Raw genomic sequence first — 17,514 nt, 5'->3', positions numbered from 1 at the left:
GTTCCACGAGTTAGGTCATAGAAACTATCTGCAACACTCTGGAATAGTATCCTGTTGAGTATACTCTGTAGTCATTTCACCATTCCATTTCCTTACACTAAAACAGCCATGAGGGCTCATTTGACCCCTGTGAGTAAAGAAAAGTATTATATCTTTGCACTCGATCAAATTTCAGTACCCTCCTTTCATGACTTTTCCTAGATATGTGCGTTCTACCACCCAGTGTCCTTACATTTTCAAAACCACATCAGGATAAGCTAGTATAAAGCTATTTTGCAGTTTTTCTGCGTAGGAGCGGCCAACTAGTGGTCGTTGTGTGTAAACGGCACACTTTTAGTAGGTAAAAAGGCACGGCTGTTGTAGTGTTAAGCCAGCAGCCTGCCTCTTTCCTTGGACCATTACCCTGATGTAATATTACCCTGATGTAATCAGAACATGTTGTTCATGACCACCAGATGTGCTGCACTTTAACTACTCTGTAGATCAGGATCACTCCAACTTAACACTATTACAATTGAAAAAGTTTTTGCTCAATATAAACCAGTGGTTCTCAAACCTCTCCTCGGGGACCACCAGCCGTTCCACATATTTGATCTGTTCCACCACCAGCACACCTGATTCAACTAATCAAGTACAAATCATAATTGCTTTGCACTTGATTAGTTGAATCAGGTGTGCTGGTGGTGGAACAGATCAAATATGTGGAACGGCTGGTGGTCCCCGAGGAGAGGGTTGAGAAACACTGATATAAAGCATACTGTTCCTAGATTTGTGCATTTTGATTTTTTGCAGTGTTTCTTTTTCATGTTTAATTGTTGGACATTTACCATTATGGTATATCGTATCTATGCAATATTTGAAGTGGTGATTACATAAGGTTGACATGTAATAGGCCATTTGCACAATATCCTATGGTGCAACACGAGGTCCGTCTTGTTAACGGTTCATATGGTCAGGTGGTTTTCCCACCAATGTCATTATTGAATGAATTATTTGTGTACTCTATTTTGTATAAGGGATCCCCCTCGCTGATGTAAATATGGAACATGTCATCTATTTGTATAAGAGGCTTTAATAAAACTGATTGAACTAACTTGATTGTTGTTGTGTATGAGTATGCAGTTTAGGGACAGGCTCTCAAGTCAAGGTGAAAAGTAAACGCCCCCCTCTGAATGTAACACACACACACACACACACACACAGGTCAATCTCATCACCCTGCTCAGCAGCACATGGCGAAACCATAATCACAAGGGTCAAAGGTCAGCCTCATGCTGCTTCTAGAGCTGAAAGGGCAGATGGGACACACATGCACACACACACACACTTAATTGAGGCAAAAATACATTAAGGTAAAATATGGGAGTTTTATGTACAACAATGAACATTGACAGTTATTACAAATGACCTCTGGACTCTTAAGGGCAACCGACCCATCACACAGGCGAGATTCTCTGGCCTGAAAAAGCCATTTGATTTCCTTCAGTCTTTCACCCGGAGAAACAGACGGTGATATGTAGGGATGCTCCGATTTATCGGCCACCGATTTAAATCGGCCGATTTCACTCCAAATGAAAATGGCCGATCGCAAAAACCGATTTTTTTTTTTGTTTTGTTTTTTTTCCTGGGGAAGACAGATAACTGAACAGAAAACATAGGAGGACGTAACAGTATGTAAACCATGAAGGCCACGTTTATGATGTCTTTTATACAGCCATATCACTGACTTGGGCTTCAGGCCCTAACTGGGTGATAGGCCAGACTTTTACTATGCCATAAAAATGGGTCTGCGTTTGCTTGGTGCCTAATGGATCAAAACTTTTGTCTAAAAAGCAAAAAATATGTAGGCTATCCAGTCAGTAGGCCTACAGTTATGTATTTAAAAAAAAATCGGTATCGGTATCGGTTGATCTTGAGGAAAAATATCGGTGATCGGTATCGGCCCCAAAAATCCAGATCGGAGCATCCCTAGTGATATGGTGTCAGGAACCCTAGCCAGGGTCAGAGGTCACACAGACACGGTTTGCTCAGCATCAGGACACGAACGTTCACTGGAAATCAGTGTTGAAGTCGTAGGCGTCGGTTCCCTTAACCGAGGAGAAGTCGATGACTGGGTCCGGCTGGAACCTCACTTTGGCTGCTGCTTCTGCAAGGAAGAAGAACAGATTGGTTGAGTGAGACTGAAGGAGACTGAAGACCTCCATCTCTTCAGGTTACACCTTAACTGCTCCTCCTGAGACATCCACTACCCCCTTTACTGTGTCCCCTATGACTTCCACTTCTACTGCCCCCCTTGTACTGTCTCTCTGTTCTCCATATATATATATATGACACTGGAGAACAGAGAGACAGAATGTATTTCAACAGAACATATTTAAAAGGTCTTCTATCAGTCTGGCTCAGCCACGGGATCAGAGTTGGATTAGAAGTCTTCATTGTAAACTCAAGACTTGCGTTTGTATCCTCATTTCCACGCTGGCACAGACCACATCTATATATATATATATTAAAAATCCTTCCATCACTGAGACTGCCAATGGCCCCGGGCCTGAGCTGGATTACTCTTCCTTCTACGACTGGTGGATTGATGATTCACTTGCTTAGTCAAATGTATCGATTGTAAGTTGCTTTGGAATAAGGCGTCTGCTAAATGCCAAAAATGTAAAATGTAAATGTAGTTTCCTGCACAACTTACTTGTGACGGTGGATGCCTTTTTCTGTGGTTCCTCTGCGTTGTCTGTTACTGCGACCTCTTCAGGCTGAAAGAAGCAGAGGCGTTCATTTTACTGGATCATAGAGACCTCCATCACAGCCTACTTAGACTCCTTTATCTGAGCTCGTATGAACTCAGGTTAGATATGTTTAAAAATAAATTGGGATTCTTTGTTAAATGTTCCAATCATAACAGAATGTATTAAAAGGTATTCTATCAGTCTGGCTCAGCCACGGGATCAGAGTTGGATTAGAAGTCTTCATTGTAAACTAAGATCGACTTCGCGTTTGTATCCTCATTTCCACGCTGGCACAGACCACATGTACTTTCATCTGATATGACTCACAGCAGCCGATTCTCATGTGGTACATATAAAGGTAGTTACCTCTTCATCTTCACAGCCCTCCTCCATCTCCTCCATCTCCTCCTCCTCCCCCTCGGAGGCCTCCGCAGCCTCAGGTTTCTCCCCAGAGATGTCCGCCTCACTCAGGAGCCCCGCCGTGGGGCCTTTGGAGGTGAGGACGATGCTGCTCGCTTTGTTAGGGAACTTCACACCTGAGAGGAGAGGGGGTGTCATAGTTACTCACAATCAAACATCAGATTTGTTACTGGCTATGTGGTCTGTTACTGGCTATACGGTCTGTTACTGGCTATGTGGTCTGAGGGACAACGGGAATAAACATGTTCTTCTAATGTATATGACGCATTTCCTTGTACATATAAAGTAAATGGCTTGAATAATAAAGGGTTAATAATATATACACACTGCTCAGAGTTTCCTCGTTGCCCTTCTTCAGCTTGTCCATGTCCCAGCCCTTCTGTAGCTCTGTCACCGTGACCTCAGAGAGGTACGGGGGGGGACTGTAGTGCGTGGGGACGGGGCAGTAGTAACTCAACTTTGCTCTGAGGGGAAAACAGAACCGATTTAGGGATGTGGAGAGAAACGGTTCTAAATGCATGATTCACAGTTGGGCATTGGGATCAGAGTTGGATTAGAAGTCTTCATTGTTATGTCGAGACTTGCGTTGATTATCCTCATTTCCATGCCAGTGCGCATATGTAAACTCAAAAAAAGTTTGGAAACGTTATTTCGCTCGATTATTCCTCCCCTTTAATAATACCAACTGCTATTGTAAGGATCATGGCAAATTTCTTTGGGCCTCTACCCACACGTTTAACTGTGTTGCTCCTTCCACGAATGCATGACCCTGACAAGTTGTACCTCGTTGTAAAGGTAACTAATCAGGCTTTCCAACCATATAAAATACAACACCAATTGGTATTATTAAACGGGAGGAATAATCGACCGAAATAACGTTTCCAGACTTTTTTGAGGAGTTTATATACCTCATTTATTTCTGTTTGAGAGGCCAGGTGACGATGCTAACGCTAACACTCACCCTGTCCAATCGTTGAGGAACGTCGTGGCAGCCAGCTCTGCGTTTGGTTTACCTTCCTTCAGCAGGAATCCACGTTTCTTGGCCAAAAGGGTCACAAACTCCAAAGAGTTTCTGAAGTCTGGAACGTTGTACTGTAGCATGACCTGAGGGACAAAGGCAGACAGGACATTGGGTGCCTAATTCACATGGAGTCATTGCTGTACGTTTCTGTTCACTTCCAGTGTCACCTTCTTATGCAGTTTAGGGATCGGCTCTCAAGTCAAGGTGAAAAGTAAACACCCCCCTCTGAATGTAACACACACGCACACACTTCATTGAGGCAAAAATACATTACGGTAAAATATGGATTTTTTTTATGTACAACAACGAACATTGACAGTTATCACAAATGACCTCTGGACATAACAGAATGTATGTAAAAGGTATTCTATCAGTCTGGCACAGCCACGGGATCAGAGTTGGATTAGAAGTCTTCATTGTAAACTCAAGACTTGCGTTTGTATCCTCATTTCCACGCTGGCACAGACCACATCTACTTTCATCTGATATGACTCACAGTAGCCAACTCTCAGGATACCGGATACCCTGTTTGAGCTCTGGTCCTCCTACCTGTTGGTGGTTGCACTGTTTCAGCAGCGTCCTGACCGCCTCCAGAACAGTCTCCTTCTTCTCCTCCACCTGCAGACTCCTCAGCGCCATGGAAGCAGCGGGGTTAGACAGAGACGCCACGATCCCCGGGCTGTCAATCATCTTGATCTTCTTATCTATGTGAACGTCTTGCATGCACCTGTGAGGACGATTCAAGCAGTGAGTTAAGTGCTATATATATCTATTTGTATATACTTGTTTTTAGTTATACACAATTTTTGTTGTTCATTTAGGGGGCTTGTTATTGATTGCCACAAAATGTCAAAATGTTTTGTTAATGTTGAAAATAAAACTCAACTTTTAATGACGAATGTCTATTAACTGGTTTAAACGTAGAAACTGGGTTAGATCATCAGAATTTCATATGACTTGACTTGTGTCTGGGAAATTTCGTTGTTTGGTACCTGTACTGTAGCAATGACAATAAAGTCCATTCATTCATTCATTCATTCATTCAAATTCTATATAACAGCGACCCATCTGAGACAAAGCACTGCTCCGGTGGCACTCACTTGGTGATTCCCCTGGTGGCTCCGGCGTTACAGGCCCGGAGTACTTTCAGGCTGTTGATCAGACTGCTCTTCCCCACGTTGGGGAACCCTGTGGGCCACGGGGGGGGGGAGGGGGTTCAATGTGAGCATACAACAGGGCTAACGCGGGCATGCAGCAGTAGCCATGATTAAGAGAACAAGTTAGAAACTGGTAAGACCCTCGTCTCTACACAGCACATCTACGACAGGGATGAGTTCAGAGTTGGATTATTTAAGTCGTCACAGAAAATCAGTGTTCACTAAAATCATCATTTCTCATCCATCTCTATATTAACACTGGAGTGTGCCATGTTGACTGAGGGAGATGTAACTGACATAGGAGTTAACGGGAGGATTAGAGGCGACCTTACCGACTAGGCCCACTTTGATGGAGCCCTCCCTCCCTGCTGCGTAGTCTCCCAGCAGCTGGAGGAGACAGCTGGAGCCGAAACACGCCACGCCTTTGGTGTGGTCCACTACTCCGTTCAGGGTGGCGATTCTAGCCCTCTTTTCTTGCTGATGAGGATAAAACAGAACCATGTTGACGCACAAAAGTTACAAATAATCGTAATATCTTTCATCTTGACAAGACATCTAACAATAGTGTCCCGGGAGTACGGACGTTGACAAATGGCGGCTAATTCAGCACGTTTCCTGCACATACCACAGTTTTGTCCTGTAGCTGTGTGGAGGCCTTGAACAACACGGTTGGGAACTCCTGTTGGAGACACAGCAGCCACTTCTCTACGTTCTCCTTCGGTACGAGATCTGAGGAAGGGAGGAACACGGACAACAACTTAAACACCTTAATTTAAATGTAATTTACCATTTAGCAGACAATTAAGAGATTACAGGGATTACAGTCTCCCTGGAGTAACTGAGGGCTAAGTGCCTTGCTCAAAGGCTAAACACTTAGTGGTGGTTTTCCCAGGTGGGATTTGAACTCATGACCTACAGGGATGAGTTCAGAGTTGGATTATTTAAGTCGTCACGGAAATCAGTGTTCACTTAAAATCATCATTTCTCATCCATCTCTAGAATAACACTGGAGTGTGGCATGTTGACTGAGTTGGACCGATCACCAGTAGGGCTGTTACGATTATTCGACGTCATCGACGTCATCGATTACGTCAATACGTCGGTTGCCGTAAAATGCGTCGGTTAGTCGTAAAAAACAAAATGGCTGCGACCAGTGCAAACACGGAGGCAGAGCCGGCGGCTAAAAGACTTCGTCCACGATCGTCCAAAGTATGGGAGTACTTTACAAAAAAAGAAACCAATGGCAATGTGGTGGTCTGTAAACTGTGCAAAAATGAATTGGCCTATCACAGCAGTACGACTGCAATGAACGAGCACCTCAAGCGAAAGCATCCTGGAGCGCTTTGTGAAGACAGCCGCAAGCTAGCACCGTAAGTCAGCGTTGTATTTCTGTTCACTTTTCCGGCCGTGTATCAGTGAAAAATGGATAGCTACTAGCTGGCTAGCTACGGTAGCCTTACTAGCCTATTGTTATTGTGGTGCTCGCACCTACTGTACGTTATCTAGCTCGTAGCTCGCATGCTACGTTAGCATCAATTTAGCTAATCATAACATAGCAGCGAGAGTAACGTTAGCTATGTAGCTGGCTAGCTACGGTAGCCTTACTAGCCTATTGTTATTGTGGTGCTCGCACCTACTGTACGTTATCTAGCTCGTAGCTCGCATGCTACGTTAGCATCAATTTAGCTAATCATAACAAGAGAGTAAAGTTAGCTAGCCATGTAGCTACTAGCTAGCTATGTGTTGTGGTGATGGACAGACTTCTAAATGGCCATGTTGGCTAAACATAGCAGTGAGGTGGAAATTAAGGGGCCTACACATGATAAGAAATGTGTGCTTTTTTTATTTTCAGGAAGCAAAGCAGTGTGGAAAACTTTTTCCACAAAAAGAGCACAACTCCATGCACACCCCAGATGGCTGCTCAGCTTTCTAACAGCATCTTACAGATGATCGTCAAGGACATGAGACCTGTTGCTATTGTGGAGGGTCAAGGCTTTCGTGAGATGATCAACACATTTGAAGTTAACTTTTATATTTTATAATATTATATTTTATGTTGAGATTGTTATTGTTAAAGATTGTTACTGAGAGTACCGTATTTTCCGGACTATAAGTCGCGGTTTTTTTCATACTTTGGCTGGTCCTGCGACTTATAGTCAGGTGCGACTTATATATCAATAATTCATCATCTCTGACTGACATGAACTGACATACGGTAATCTCTGACTGACATGAACCAAGGAGTAACTTCCGCTAGCGCCTCATACACGATAGAATAGCCATTATACTTGACAATGTGGACATTAAACACGACAATGTGGACATTAAACATGATGTTATGGACCTTATACACAATGTTATGGACGTTATAAACGATATTAAAGTCATTTATTCCTTCCAGAGACTGTTCTATGTTGCTAAATTACCCCCGCGAGGCTATTTTGCTACTTCCGCTAGCGCCACATACGCGATAGAATAGCCATTATACTCGACAATGTGGACATTAAACACAACAATGTGGACATTAAACATGATATTATGGACCTTATACACGATATTATGAACGTTATACACGATATTAAAGTCATTTATTACCTTTCAGAGGCTGTTCAATGTTGCATTGTTTGTAGGCCGCCCTTCATCCTAACTACTTCCGTTTTTCACCAAGCTATCTTTGTCATGGCCTTATACACGATAAATAGTCGTTACACTCGACAATGTGGACATTAAGCACTATATTATGAACGTTATACACGCTATTATGAACGTTATACACGATATTAAAGTCATTTATTACCTTTCAGAGGCTGTTCCATCCTGTTTGCTTGCTCCCGCGACGCCATTTTGCTAACCTTCGTTAGCAACGCGCTAGCTAGCCCTGGCTTTACACTCGATAATTTAAGTATTTCTAACCTTTCAGAAGAAGTTTTAACGTGAATTATGTCCTTCCTGGGCTTACAAATCCTCTCATGTCTCTTCACAGTGCCAGACTAGAGTCAAGCTCAACAGGGTCTTCTTTCCCCGCTGATTCCGCCAAGCCCGTTCCCTTGAACCATGCGACTTATAGTCCAGTGCGACTTATATGTGATTTTTTCCTCTTCATGACCCATTTTTGGCCTGCTGCGACTTATACTCGGGTGCGACTTATAGTCCGGAAAATACGGTATACGGTATTCCGGTTAGAATTTCACTTTTTTACAGAATTTACTGCATTCCTTGCACTTTTCCTTTTACTTGAAGTTAACTTTTATATTTTATAATATTATATTTTATGTTGGACTGTAAGAAAGAGAGGATCTTTTTTGTTGTGTGGAATATTGCCCTGCAGTGCAAGAATAATTGAATAAAATACTGAAATGTTGATAAGAGAAGTTTTTGACATTTATTTGGGGAAAATTAAGTGATACATTAATCGAACAGAAAAAATAATCGTTAGACTAATCGTTAAATTAGTCGTTAGACTAACCGACTAATCGACAAAATAATCGTTAGAAAAATAGTCGTTTGGGACAGCCCTAATCACCAGTCCAACTCACTATCCAGTAGACCACCACTACCCCCTTAGCCTTTGCAAAGGTCCTCTGGCCTGGGTAACCTGGGTAACTGACTGTGTTTTCAACAAAGCTAAGTCTAACCAAAGGACGGTAAAATAACTATTTGGCTTCAGCACAAACAGCCTGGCACCTAAGAGTAATACATCATTGCTAGCAGTTGTCTGAGACAAAACAGTTGAGATATCTGTAGCATTTAAAAACATGTCACCTACCAATTTTGTTCAACAGGAAGACAAGCTTCTTGCTTCCTTCCCTCTTGAGTACCGCCTCCTCGAGCTGTGGGCACCTGGACCCCAGGGGGTCCCTGGCATCCAGGACTTGGATTATGACATCAGAGGCGTCGATCACCTGATGGAACATGAACATGAGTTATGTATTCAATCACTGTTGCAAACTGACACTTCGTGAGCTTAGAATGATTAGGTTCTATCTCCGTTTAGGGCAGTTCAGAGATATTGAGCGTCAAAGTTTTTACATTCCATTATGTTTTGTGAGATGGAACCTTTGTATTTGATTAATTACTAACTAAAAAAATTCAACATTTTAAAATAACACCACACAGGCATTAATAAACACCTAATGGATCAGATTATGTAAAAAAACTCAATTTTGACCAAAATGGAGATAGAACCTTATAATTCTAAAGTCACGACTTGTTGTTGTTTAAACTGACTCTTACCTTGTTTAATTCTGTGCAGAGGAACTCTTTTGTGTACTTTTGTGTTGAGATACTCTGTTTCATAATCTGTTTGAACTGCATATTCTCCTCCTGTGTGAAGAAGATACAGAGTAAAACAAATTAGTATCATAACATCTTATGTAATGCAAAGTTACTAGTCACACATCCTGTGTTCTTACCTTCCGAAGCTTCTTGGCTTTGGACTCGTCCCTGGCAGTCTTTGAGTCTTTGTCCTTCGTCCTCTTCTTGGCTCGGGCTGTCTGCTTGGCCAGTTTCTTCTTCTCTTTTTCTTCTTCAAGCTGAAAACAACAACGGGGATCCACTGGAATTAATCTCAGCCGTAGATTTTAGATCAGCGTTGGGTAATTGTATTCTCATACATGTTAATGTTAGATGCAATCGAGATATAAAAACTGAATGAATGAATGGTCTTTATTGTCATTAATACAGTACAGGTACCATACAACGAAATTTGGGAGGGGGGGCTCCCCTGGTGCTTGGAAAAAAGACTAAAAACAAGAAGGGAAAAGAGCTGGTTTACATAAATAAAGGCTATGTACACTATCCACTATACTATACTACTATACTATACAAATAAAACACTGTGCTGTACTCTATGCTATAAATATCCTAACATTTCCTATATCTGAACCTTATGTACACAAGGGTTGTCATATTGCACATAGTATTGTTGCACATTCATTTAAAGTGTCGCAGTTTGCAGGTTTGAAATGTTCACAGTTATATTTCAATATTGCACTTATGTTCAATATTAAGTGTGACGTCATCACCCACCTTCATCTTCCTCTGCTCTGCCTCTCTGAGGACATCCTCTCTGAACGGGGCGATGCTGGGCACTCCCAAGTCCTTCTTCGGCCGCTTGCTTACGCCCCCCTTCTTCTTAAGCTCTTTTCTTAGTTTCCTTGTGTGTTCCCGGACCTGTCAGAGAGGAGATGTGTTAGTTAGCAATCGGGCCACTTCACTGATCATAACATAACATACAGGCCCTAGATCAGCAGTTCCCAAACGTGCGGTTGGGCCCACATGTGGAGAGAGAAATCAAACTAACCTCTACGAATTTATGAACTACACAAAATGTTGATTTTGCATGAAGACAAACTATGTGTGTATTGTACCTGTAGCATAATATTGTGTTCCAACTAATGAAGCATGGACACAGATTGCAGAGCTGGCAGTGACGTATGACACGTATAATAGATGAAGCTTACCTTTTTCTGTATTTTGTAACGTTTGGAGCACGACACTCGCTTACTCGCTTTCTTCAGCCCTGAGAGACATGAACATGAATTAGGATCTTATATCAAGGTATATACAGGAATCTTGAGGTTAATTTCAATACCTTTCTAAGACTTTTTAAAGACCTTGTCAATATTTTTCCAGACCTCACCGCCACTTCGAGCTGTAACCGTTTACATCAGTGACACCTTTAACTTAACAGTTTTAGTTTGCAATAGACTAGACCACTATCATACAACAGAATGTTACTAAAAGTTTTTAGGACTCAAACTCTTTGGGCAGAGTCTAATTCAGAAAAATACCTACAGAATTCAAGACCTCATAAAATCGTGAGATTACTTTTTAATACTTATTAAGGGTCTTGATTTTCCCAAAATTGATTTATCAACTTTTAATACTTTTCAAGACACCGCGGATACCCTGAATATTCTTACTGCCTGACGCAGATGTTATTTAAAGCATGGATGTCCTAGACAGCCTGTGGTCGTTCATAAACATCGAAATATCTACAGATCTAAATATCCACGTGATAATTAATAACGCATAGCTTATAATATACAGCATGAAGCCAATTCTAAACGACCAGTATAGTGTTATAGTTGTCAAAACATCACATATTAACACATTTACCTGGACGCTTCATCGTGGGTCTGAACGTTCCAGCACACACGTGGTGATTCTCTCTGCAGGAACCGGAAACAGGAACACAAAACAATTTCCCAGCATCCGCTTCCGGAGGGTTGCAGCAAATAATAATTATAATAATGCATTTATTTTTCAAGGTCGCCGTACAACAACACATTTAAAAACAGTTACAAAATTCAAAATACAAAATACATAGAAATATACAGTATAAAACATAGCTAGTAGCTAAGTTCTTCTTCTTCTCCTTTTCAGTTTGATTGGCGGTTTGCTTGCAGCAGAGTTGCTCGATGATGTTTTGCTGTGAGCTTTTCCTTTCATGATAGTTAAATCACCTTAGCTTTAAGATAGTTAAATCACCTTAAATTAGTTAAGATAGACCTTTTAGCCACCCATTTTAGGGATACAATATCTTTACTGTCTGATAGCATCCTATTTTTTGTATTTGTGCTGTTGTAATTATGTTTTTTTTTTTTTTTTGAAATAGTTGTTTTTAAATTGTTTAAAGTTGTTGTTTTTACCTATTGTATTTGTGCTTCGAAATTGTTTTATTTTTATTTTATTGAAATAGCTCTTTTAAATTGTTTTAAATTGCTGCTTACCGATTGTAAAGCACTTTGATGTAAAGTGATATACAAATAAAGTTATTATTATTATTATTATTATTATTATTATTATTATTATTATTATTATTAGGTAACATAGACACGGCTGTTCTAGTGTCAACTGTCACTTAGATCCAACTGTCACTTAGATCCAACTGTCACTTAGATCCAACTGTCACTTAGATCCAACTGTCACTTTCAAATTAACCTCAAGATTCCTGTATAATATACCCTGATATTATTATTGTGTGCAACTCCAGTCCTGCAGGGGGCGGTAGTGCCACTGCTCTCACAGCTGCGCAGAGCGACAGCAATCGCCGGTGTCAGCTGTCATCTCCTCCGCCCTCCTCTCCTCTCTCTCTCTCACTACCCCCCTCTCTTATCTTATATTATCTGTTACCAGGCGATGATGAGAAGTTGATGTTGTGTTCTGATCCAGGTAAACCACAGTTAGTAGGAACTGTGTCCATAATGTCGCTGGTTATTATTGTTGTCATCATAGTCTTATGTTTATGTTCAACCTAGGTAACTGACGTTAGTTAGCTAGCAGCCATCATCCAGCTAGCTAATGTGATGTGAACTGCCTGGCTATGCTAATTGGGCTGGATAGATAGATAGATTGATAGCAATGCATTGTGGTGGTTCGTTCTAGCTTAAAATATATGTCCTATTCTACAACAGTCTGTTCAGGGTTAGCTAGCTAGCTTTATCTTACACACTGCATTGCAAGAAGCAATGTGCTGCTCCCTGTTTAATGTGGCCATCTGTCTACTAGCACCTGTGTGTGTGTGTGTGTGTGTGTGTGTGTGTGTGTGTGTGTGTGTGTGTGTGTGTGTGTGTGTATATGTATGTATTGTATTGTATTGTATTGGCAGTCCTTGGCTTGGGCTGTCTGTCATGTTACTAAACATGACTATAGGTGAAATAGTATTGGTCTTCAGGGTAGAAGTCGTAGACTGAAGACCTCCATCTCAGTTTCTCTGTTTCTCCAGTGTCTATATAAAAAATAAAACAACCTAGGTTTAGAAGAAGGTGATAGAAGAAGGTTTTTCCTTCTATCAATGGCCCCGGGCCTGAGCTGGATTACTCTTCCTGCTACGACTGGTGGATTGATGATTCACTTGCTTAGTCAAATGTATTGATTGTAAGTCGCTTTGGAATAAGACGTCTGCTAAATGCCAAAAATGTAAATGTAAATGTAAATGGGTAGAAGTAGCGATCAACACTTAGCTGGGACAAGTCATCAACTCCTACCTGTGTTTGCCTCCTCAGATTGCTGATCAGACGCTGGGAGGAGATGTGGGGACTGTGTCGACTGCTGCGGACCGCTCCCGTCTGTCTCACCCTCATCCTGCTGCTGTTGGGAGACCTGGTGACCACCGCCGCTGAGTTTGACCCGTATAAAGTCCTGGGGGTCAGCAGGAGCACCAGTCAACCGGAGGTCAAGAAGGTGTACAAGCGGCTGGTCAAAGAATGGTAAGAATCAGAATCAGACACAGAATCAGAAGACTTTATTGCCATGGCATGTAAACATGTTAGGAATTTGGTTTGAGACAGTGGAGCAAGGCAGCAAACAGGTGCAAGACAGGACAAGACAGTGCAAACCAACATCATAGTGCAAAAAGTAATAAATAAATATAAATATAAGAAGTGCAAAAAGTGCCAAAAGATCAAGTGTTCAGGTCAAGACAGTCCATAGCTCTCTGAGTGGGGGTGGAGGGAGGGTAGATAGATGGGGGTCAGGTCAGGGGGGGGACACCAGCAGCATTTAGGAGCCGGATGGCCGTGGGGAAAAAGCTGTGTGAGTGTCGGGCCCTTAACAGTCTGAGGCACTGTCTTATTCTGGCAGATCATTAGGAGACATGCCCCTTGTTCATGTCACGTTCATGTTTCTGTTTCCTGTTTCCTGCTCTGGGAAGAGGCTTTTATGTCCCTTTGTAATCATTTTAAATAAGGTGTCAGTTGACATCTTGACTGGGCATTTTTATCTTTACTACCAGTGCCAATTCCCTCAAGCCATTGTCCATTTTCTCACTTCTCTAGGCATCCAGACAAGAACAAGGATCCTGGAGCTCAAGACATGTTCATCAAGATCACCAAATCTTATGAGGTGAATGTTTTGTACACAGCACAAACACATCATCTCACAATCAAAGTCAAATAAAGCCAACAGAACTCCAGACAGTGTGATGTGCTAGGCTTGGGCGGTTTGACGGTTAAATCTTAAAGTCCTTGGTTCCAAAAAATAGCAACAGTTATGTCAATGCCGTCATTGGGTTCAAGGGTGCTTTATTTGTCACATGCACAGAAATACAAAGTAAAACATGCAGTGAGAGCGGTCCCGACGGCGTCTCTGGGCACAGCCGCGCCATCTTGATACTGTGACAACACTGTCTGTGTGGTTAAAGATGCTATGAAAGCGAACCCTCCACTTCCTCTTCCATTCACACGTGACTTTCTCTCAGACCGTGTCGCGCCTGTTTACAACTGTCCTAGTGTGTTCTATACGCTGTCATTCCTGCTGATCTACGAGTGACATCGGATTACAGTTTTGCCAGATTGTTTTTTCATTAAAATGTTTACACCAGGCCCCGCGGTGGTGTAGCGGTCTAAGCACTGGCCACTAGTGCATGCTGCCCACCGGGGACTGGGTTCGAATCCCAGCTCGCCAGATCCGGATATGGCTGGGGCACACACGGGGAGCGGCATATTGGGCGGCCGCTCCCGAGGGCGGTATAGGAGTATTACCGGACAAGGATCCGTCGCGCAACAGCGCCCCCGGGGTGCCGGAATAACAGGTGCTGGGCTCGAGGAGCCAGTCAGCTAGTCTGCCTGGCGGCCTCTTCTGGGACTGCCGGCCACGGGGTCGTGCGGCGGATCCTTCGCAATAGGCAGGGGATAATTGGATGCTAGGTTGGGTTCAATTGGCTACCAAATTGGGTGAAAAAGGGATAAAATCTGAAAAACAAATAAAAAAATAAAAAAATAATGTTTACACCTGAGAACCTAACAACCGGTGAACAACCTTCTTCAGATCCTGTCCAACGAGGAGCGCCGGGCCAACTTCGACCGCTACGGCCAGATGGAGGAGAACCAGCACTACGGCCAGGCCCAGCAAGGCTTCCGCCAAGGCTTCCAGGACGGAAGCTTCTACTTCGACGAGTCGTTCTTCAACTTCCCCCGGTCGGGCCGGGACTTCTCAGACAGCAAGTACCTGCTGAACCACCACCGGTACAACAGCGAGCTGCTGCCCGACAGCTTCAAGCGGCCCTACCTGATCAAGATCACCTCCGAGTGGTGCTTCGCCTGCGTCTTCATCGAGACCGTCTGGAGGGAGACGGTCCAGGAGCTGGAGCCTCTGGGTAATATAGGCTGGGCAGGGTTGACATCTATGAATCTGTCATTTAGGATGTACATACTGTACAATGTGTGCAGCAGTTATGTATTCTGATCTCAAATGGATAAGGCTGTGAGCAGTGATTTATGCCTAGCAGGGCTCGACGTTAACGCCGTTTTACTTGTCCGGAGCAAGTAAAACATTCGCCGGGTTTGTTTGCGCGAGCACGACGACGCTGCTAGATCCCGGATATTTTTACCTGTGTGCAGGAAGAACAACAGACGGCGATCTGTCGATCACCCGTACGCTTTGATAATATCTTCACTCACGATCATCTAGTCTGGTCTCGCGCCTGCGCCGTCTGTCGTTCTTCCTGCACACAGGTAAAAATATCTGGGATCTAGCAGCGTCGCCGTGCTCGCGCAAACAAACCCGGCGAAAGTTTTACTTGCTCCGGACAAGTAAAACAGCGTTAATATCGAGCCCTGCCTAGTTAAATCAACGGGTTGAAACACACAGTATACACAGGTAAACACAGATCTGTAGCGCAAATGCTCCCTGGTGTGTGTAATGACATTGTGTGTATTGACGTCTGACATGCAGGCGTTGGGATCGGCATAGTTGACATCGGGTTCGAGCGTCTCCTGGCCAACCAGCTGGGGGTCCACCGCACGCCCTCCATCCTGGGCGTGGTCAACGGCAGAGTGACGGTGTTCCACTACGCGGTGGTCCGGGAGCACCTCCGCCAGTTCATCGAGAACCTGCTGCCCCAGAGGCTGGTGGAGAAGGTACCTGGCCTAGGGATAGCAGCACATGGCCATGTTGTGACGTTAGAATTATAAGGTTCTATCTCCATTTTTTGTCAAAATTTAGTTTTTCTACATAATCTGATCCATTAGGTGTTTATTAAAGCCTGTGTGGTGTTATTTTTAAAATGTTGACATTTTTTAGTTAGTAATTCATAAAAATACAAAGGTTCCATCTCACAGAACATAATGGAATGTAAAAACTTTGACGCTCAATATCTCTGAACTGCCCTAAACGGAGATAGAACCTTATTCTAAGCTCACCATACTGTATAGGCCAGTGGTTTTCAAACCTCTCCTCGGGGACCACCAGCCGTTCCACATATCTGATCTGTTCCACCACCAGCACACCTGATTCAACTAATCAAGTGCAAAACAATGATGGTTTGAACTTTGTACTTGATTAGTTGAATCAGGTGAGCTGGTGGTGGAACAGATCAGATATGTGGAACGGCTGGTGGTCCCCGAGGAGAGGGTTGAAAACCACTGGTATAGGCTATATATTACACATACACTGTATTGTATAGGCTATATATTACACATACAGTATGTTGCATGTTATACATTGTGTCCATGATGTAATTTACTTTTTGTCATATTTTTTCGGCTAATATGCAAAGCCTTCTCTTCCTGGGGTCCACACAAAACTTATACGAGAAATCATCACAAAACATATAACAAAGAAGAAAAACATACAAACATAAAACATATTAGTATTTATAATTAACTGTCTCGCAGTCGCAACGCATGGTTCCATCCCTAATCTCTGGTGTTTGTTTCTCTGTTCTCCAGATCACAGACAGGAACTACCTGCCCTTCCTCAGCAGCTGGCGTGTGGAGAACAAACCCACCGTGCTGCTGTTTGACCAGGTGCCGGCCGTGTCTCTGCTCTACAAGGTGAGAGACCCACACCCAGAACACCCAGAACACCCAGAACACCCAGCACACCCAGCACCCACATCTAGAAGAACGCCATCACACAACAATTTTTTCTCTCTCTCTCTCTCTCTCCCTCTCTCTCTCTCTCTCTCTGTCCCTCTCTCTCTCCCTCTCTCTCCCCCTCTCTCTCTCTCTCTCTCTCTCTCTCTCTCTCTCTCTCTCTTTCTCTATTTCTCTCTCCCTCTCTCTTTCTCTCTCTCTCTCCCTCTCTCTTTCTCTCTCTCTCTCTCTGTCTCTCTCTCTTTCTCTCCCTCTCTCTTTCTCTCCCTCTCTCTTTCTCTCTCTCTCTCTCTCTTTCTCTCTTTCTCTCTCCCTCTCTCTCTCTCTCTTTCTCTCTTTCTCTCTCCCTCTCTCTCTCCCCCTCT

The 17,514-nt window shown here is 43.2% G+C and overlaps 2 protein-coding genes and 1 long non-coding RNA gene across 4 annotated transcripts in view; 2 read left to right on the top strand and 1 right to left on the bottom strand.

Annotated features, from left to right (window-relative positions):
* Positions 1 to 17,514, top strand: part of LOC308170779 — a 370,737-nt gene that overhangs the window by 342,279 nt on the left and 10,944 nt on the right. The window lies entirely within an intron of this gene.
* Positions 1,368 to 11,489, bottom strand: gnl3 (G protein nucleolar 3). Of its 2 annotated transcripts, XR_013937817.1 has the most exons (16): positions 11,451 to 11,489; positions 10,793 to 10,851; positions 10,359 to 10,502; positions 9,743 to 9,862; positions 9,564 to 9,653; positions 9,097 to 9,232; positions 5,956 to 6,059; positions 5,663 to 5,807; positions 5,274 to 5,361; positions 4,723 to 4,900; positions 4,114 to 4,256; positions 3,480 to 3,616; positions 3,099 to 3,268; positions 2,696 to 2,759; positions 1,980 to 2,146; positions 1,368 to 1,517 (listed from the first exon to the last, which is right to left on the bottom strand). XR_013937817.1 is itself a non-coding variant. In XM_080545935.1 (15 exons), exons 1-15 carry the CDS (start codon positions 11,461 to 11,463, stop codon positions 2,049 to 2,051), a joined length of 1,689 nt encoding a protein of 562 aa, XP_080402061.1. In that variant the 5' UTR covers positions 11,464 to 11,489; the 3' UTR covers positions 1,368 to 2,048. The 2 variants fall into 2 exon arrangements, 1 of the variants encoding a protein (XP_080402061.1); XM_080545935.1 differs by having other exon boundaries at positions 1,368 to 2,146.
* dnajc16l (DnaJ (Hsp40) homolog, subfamily C, member 16 like) overlaps positions 12,484 to 17,514 on the top strand; it is a 13,003-nt gene continuing 7,972 nt past the window's right edge. Inside the window, exons 1-6 of the mRNA XM_080545463.1 lie at positions 12,484 to 12,506; positions 13,340 to 13,543; positions 14,111 to 14,177; positions 15,102 to 15,429; positions 16,008 to 16,192; positions 17,003 to 17,107. Coding sequence (XP_080401589.1) covers positions 13,365 to 13,543; positions 14,111 to 14,177; positions 15,102 to 15,429; positions 16,008 to 16,192; positions 17,003 to 17,107 — 864 coding nt within the window. The 5' untranslated portion in view covers positions 12,484 to 12,506; positions 13,340 to 13,364. The remainder of the gene's footprint in view (positions 12,507 to 13,339; positions 13,544 to 14,110; positions 14,178 to 15,101; positions 15,430 to 16,007; positions 16,193 to 17,002; positions 17,108 to 17,514) is intronic.

The sequence above is a fragment of the Nansenia antarctica genome, assembly GCF_963989245.1.
Source record: "Nansenia antarctica genome assembly, chromosome: 15".
In the NCBI taxonomy this organism is placed as follows: domain Eukaryota; kingdom Metazoa; phylum Chordata; class Actinopteri; order Argentiniformes; family Microstomatidae; genus Nansenia; species Nansenia antarctica.
This window is presented reverse-complemented; position numbering and strand designations above follow the sequence as displayed.

Excerpts from the sequence above, each read along its gene's own strand:
- gnl3 (XM_080545935.1), bottom strand. Across the intron at positions 3,617-4,113 it reads TTCCTCAACGATTGGACAGG|AGCAAAGTTGAGTTACTACT; the intron begins GTGAGTGTTAGC and ends TTTTCCCCTCAG. Across the intron at positions 2,147-2,695 it reads AAAGGCATCCACCGTCACAA|AAGCAGCAGCCAAAGTGAGG; the intron begins GTAAGTTGTGCA and ends TCTTCCTTGCAG.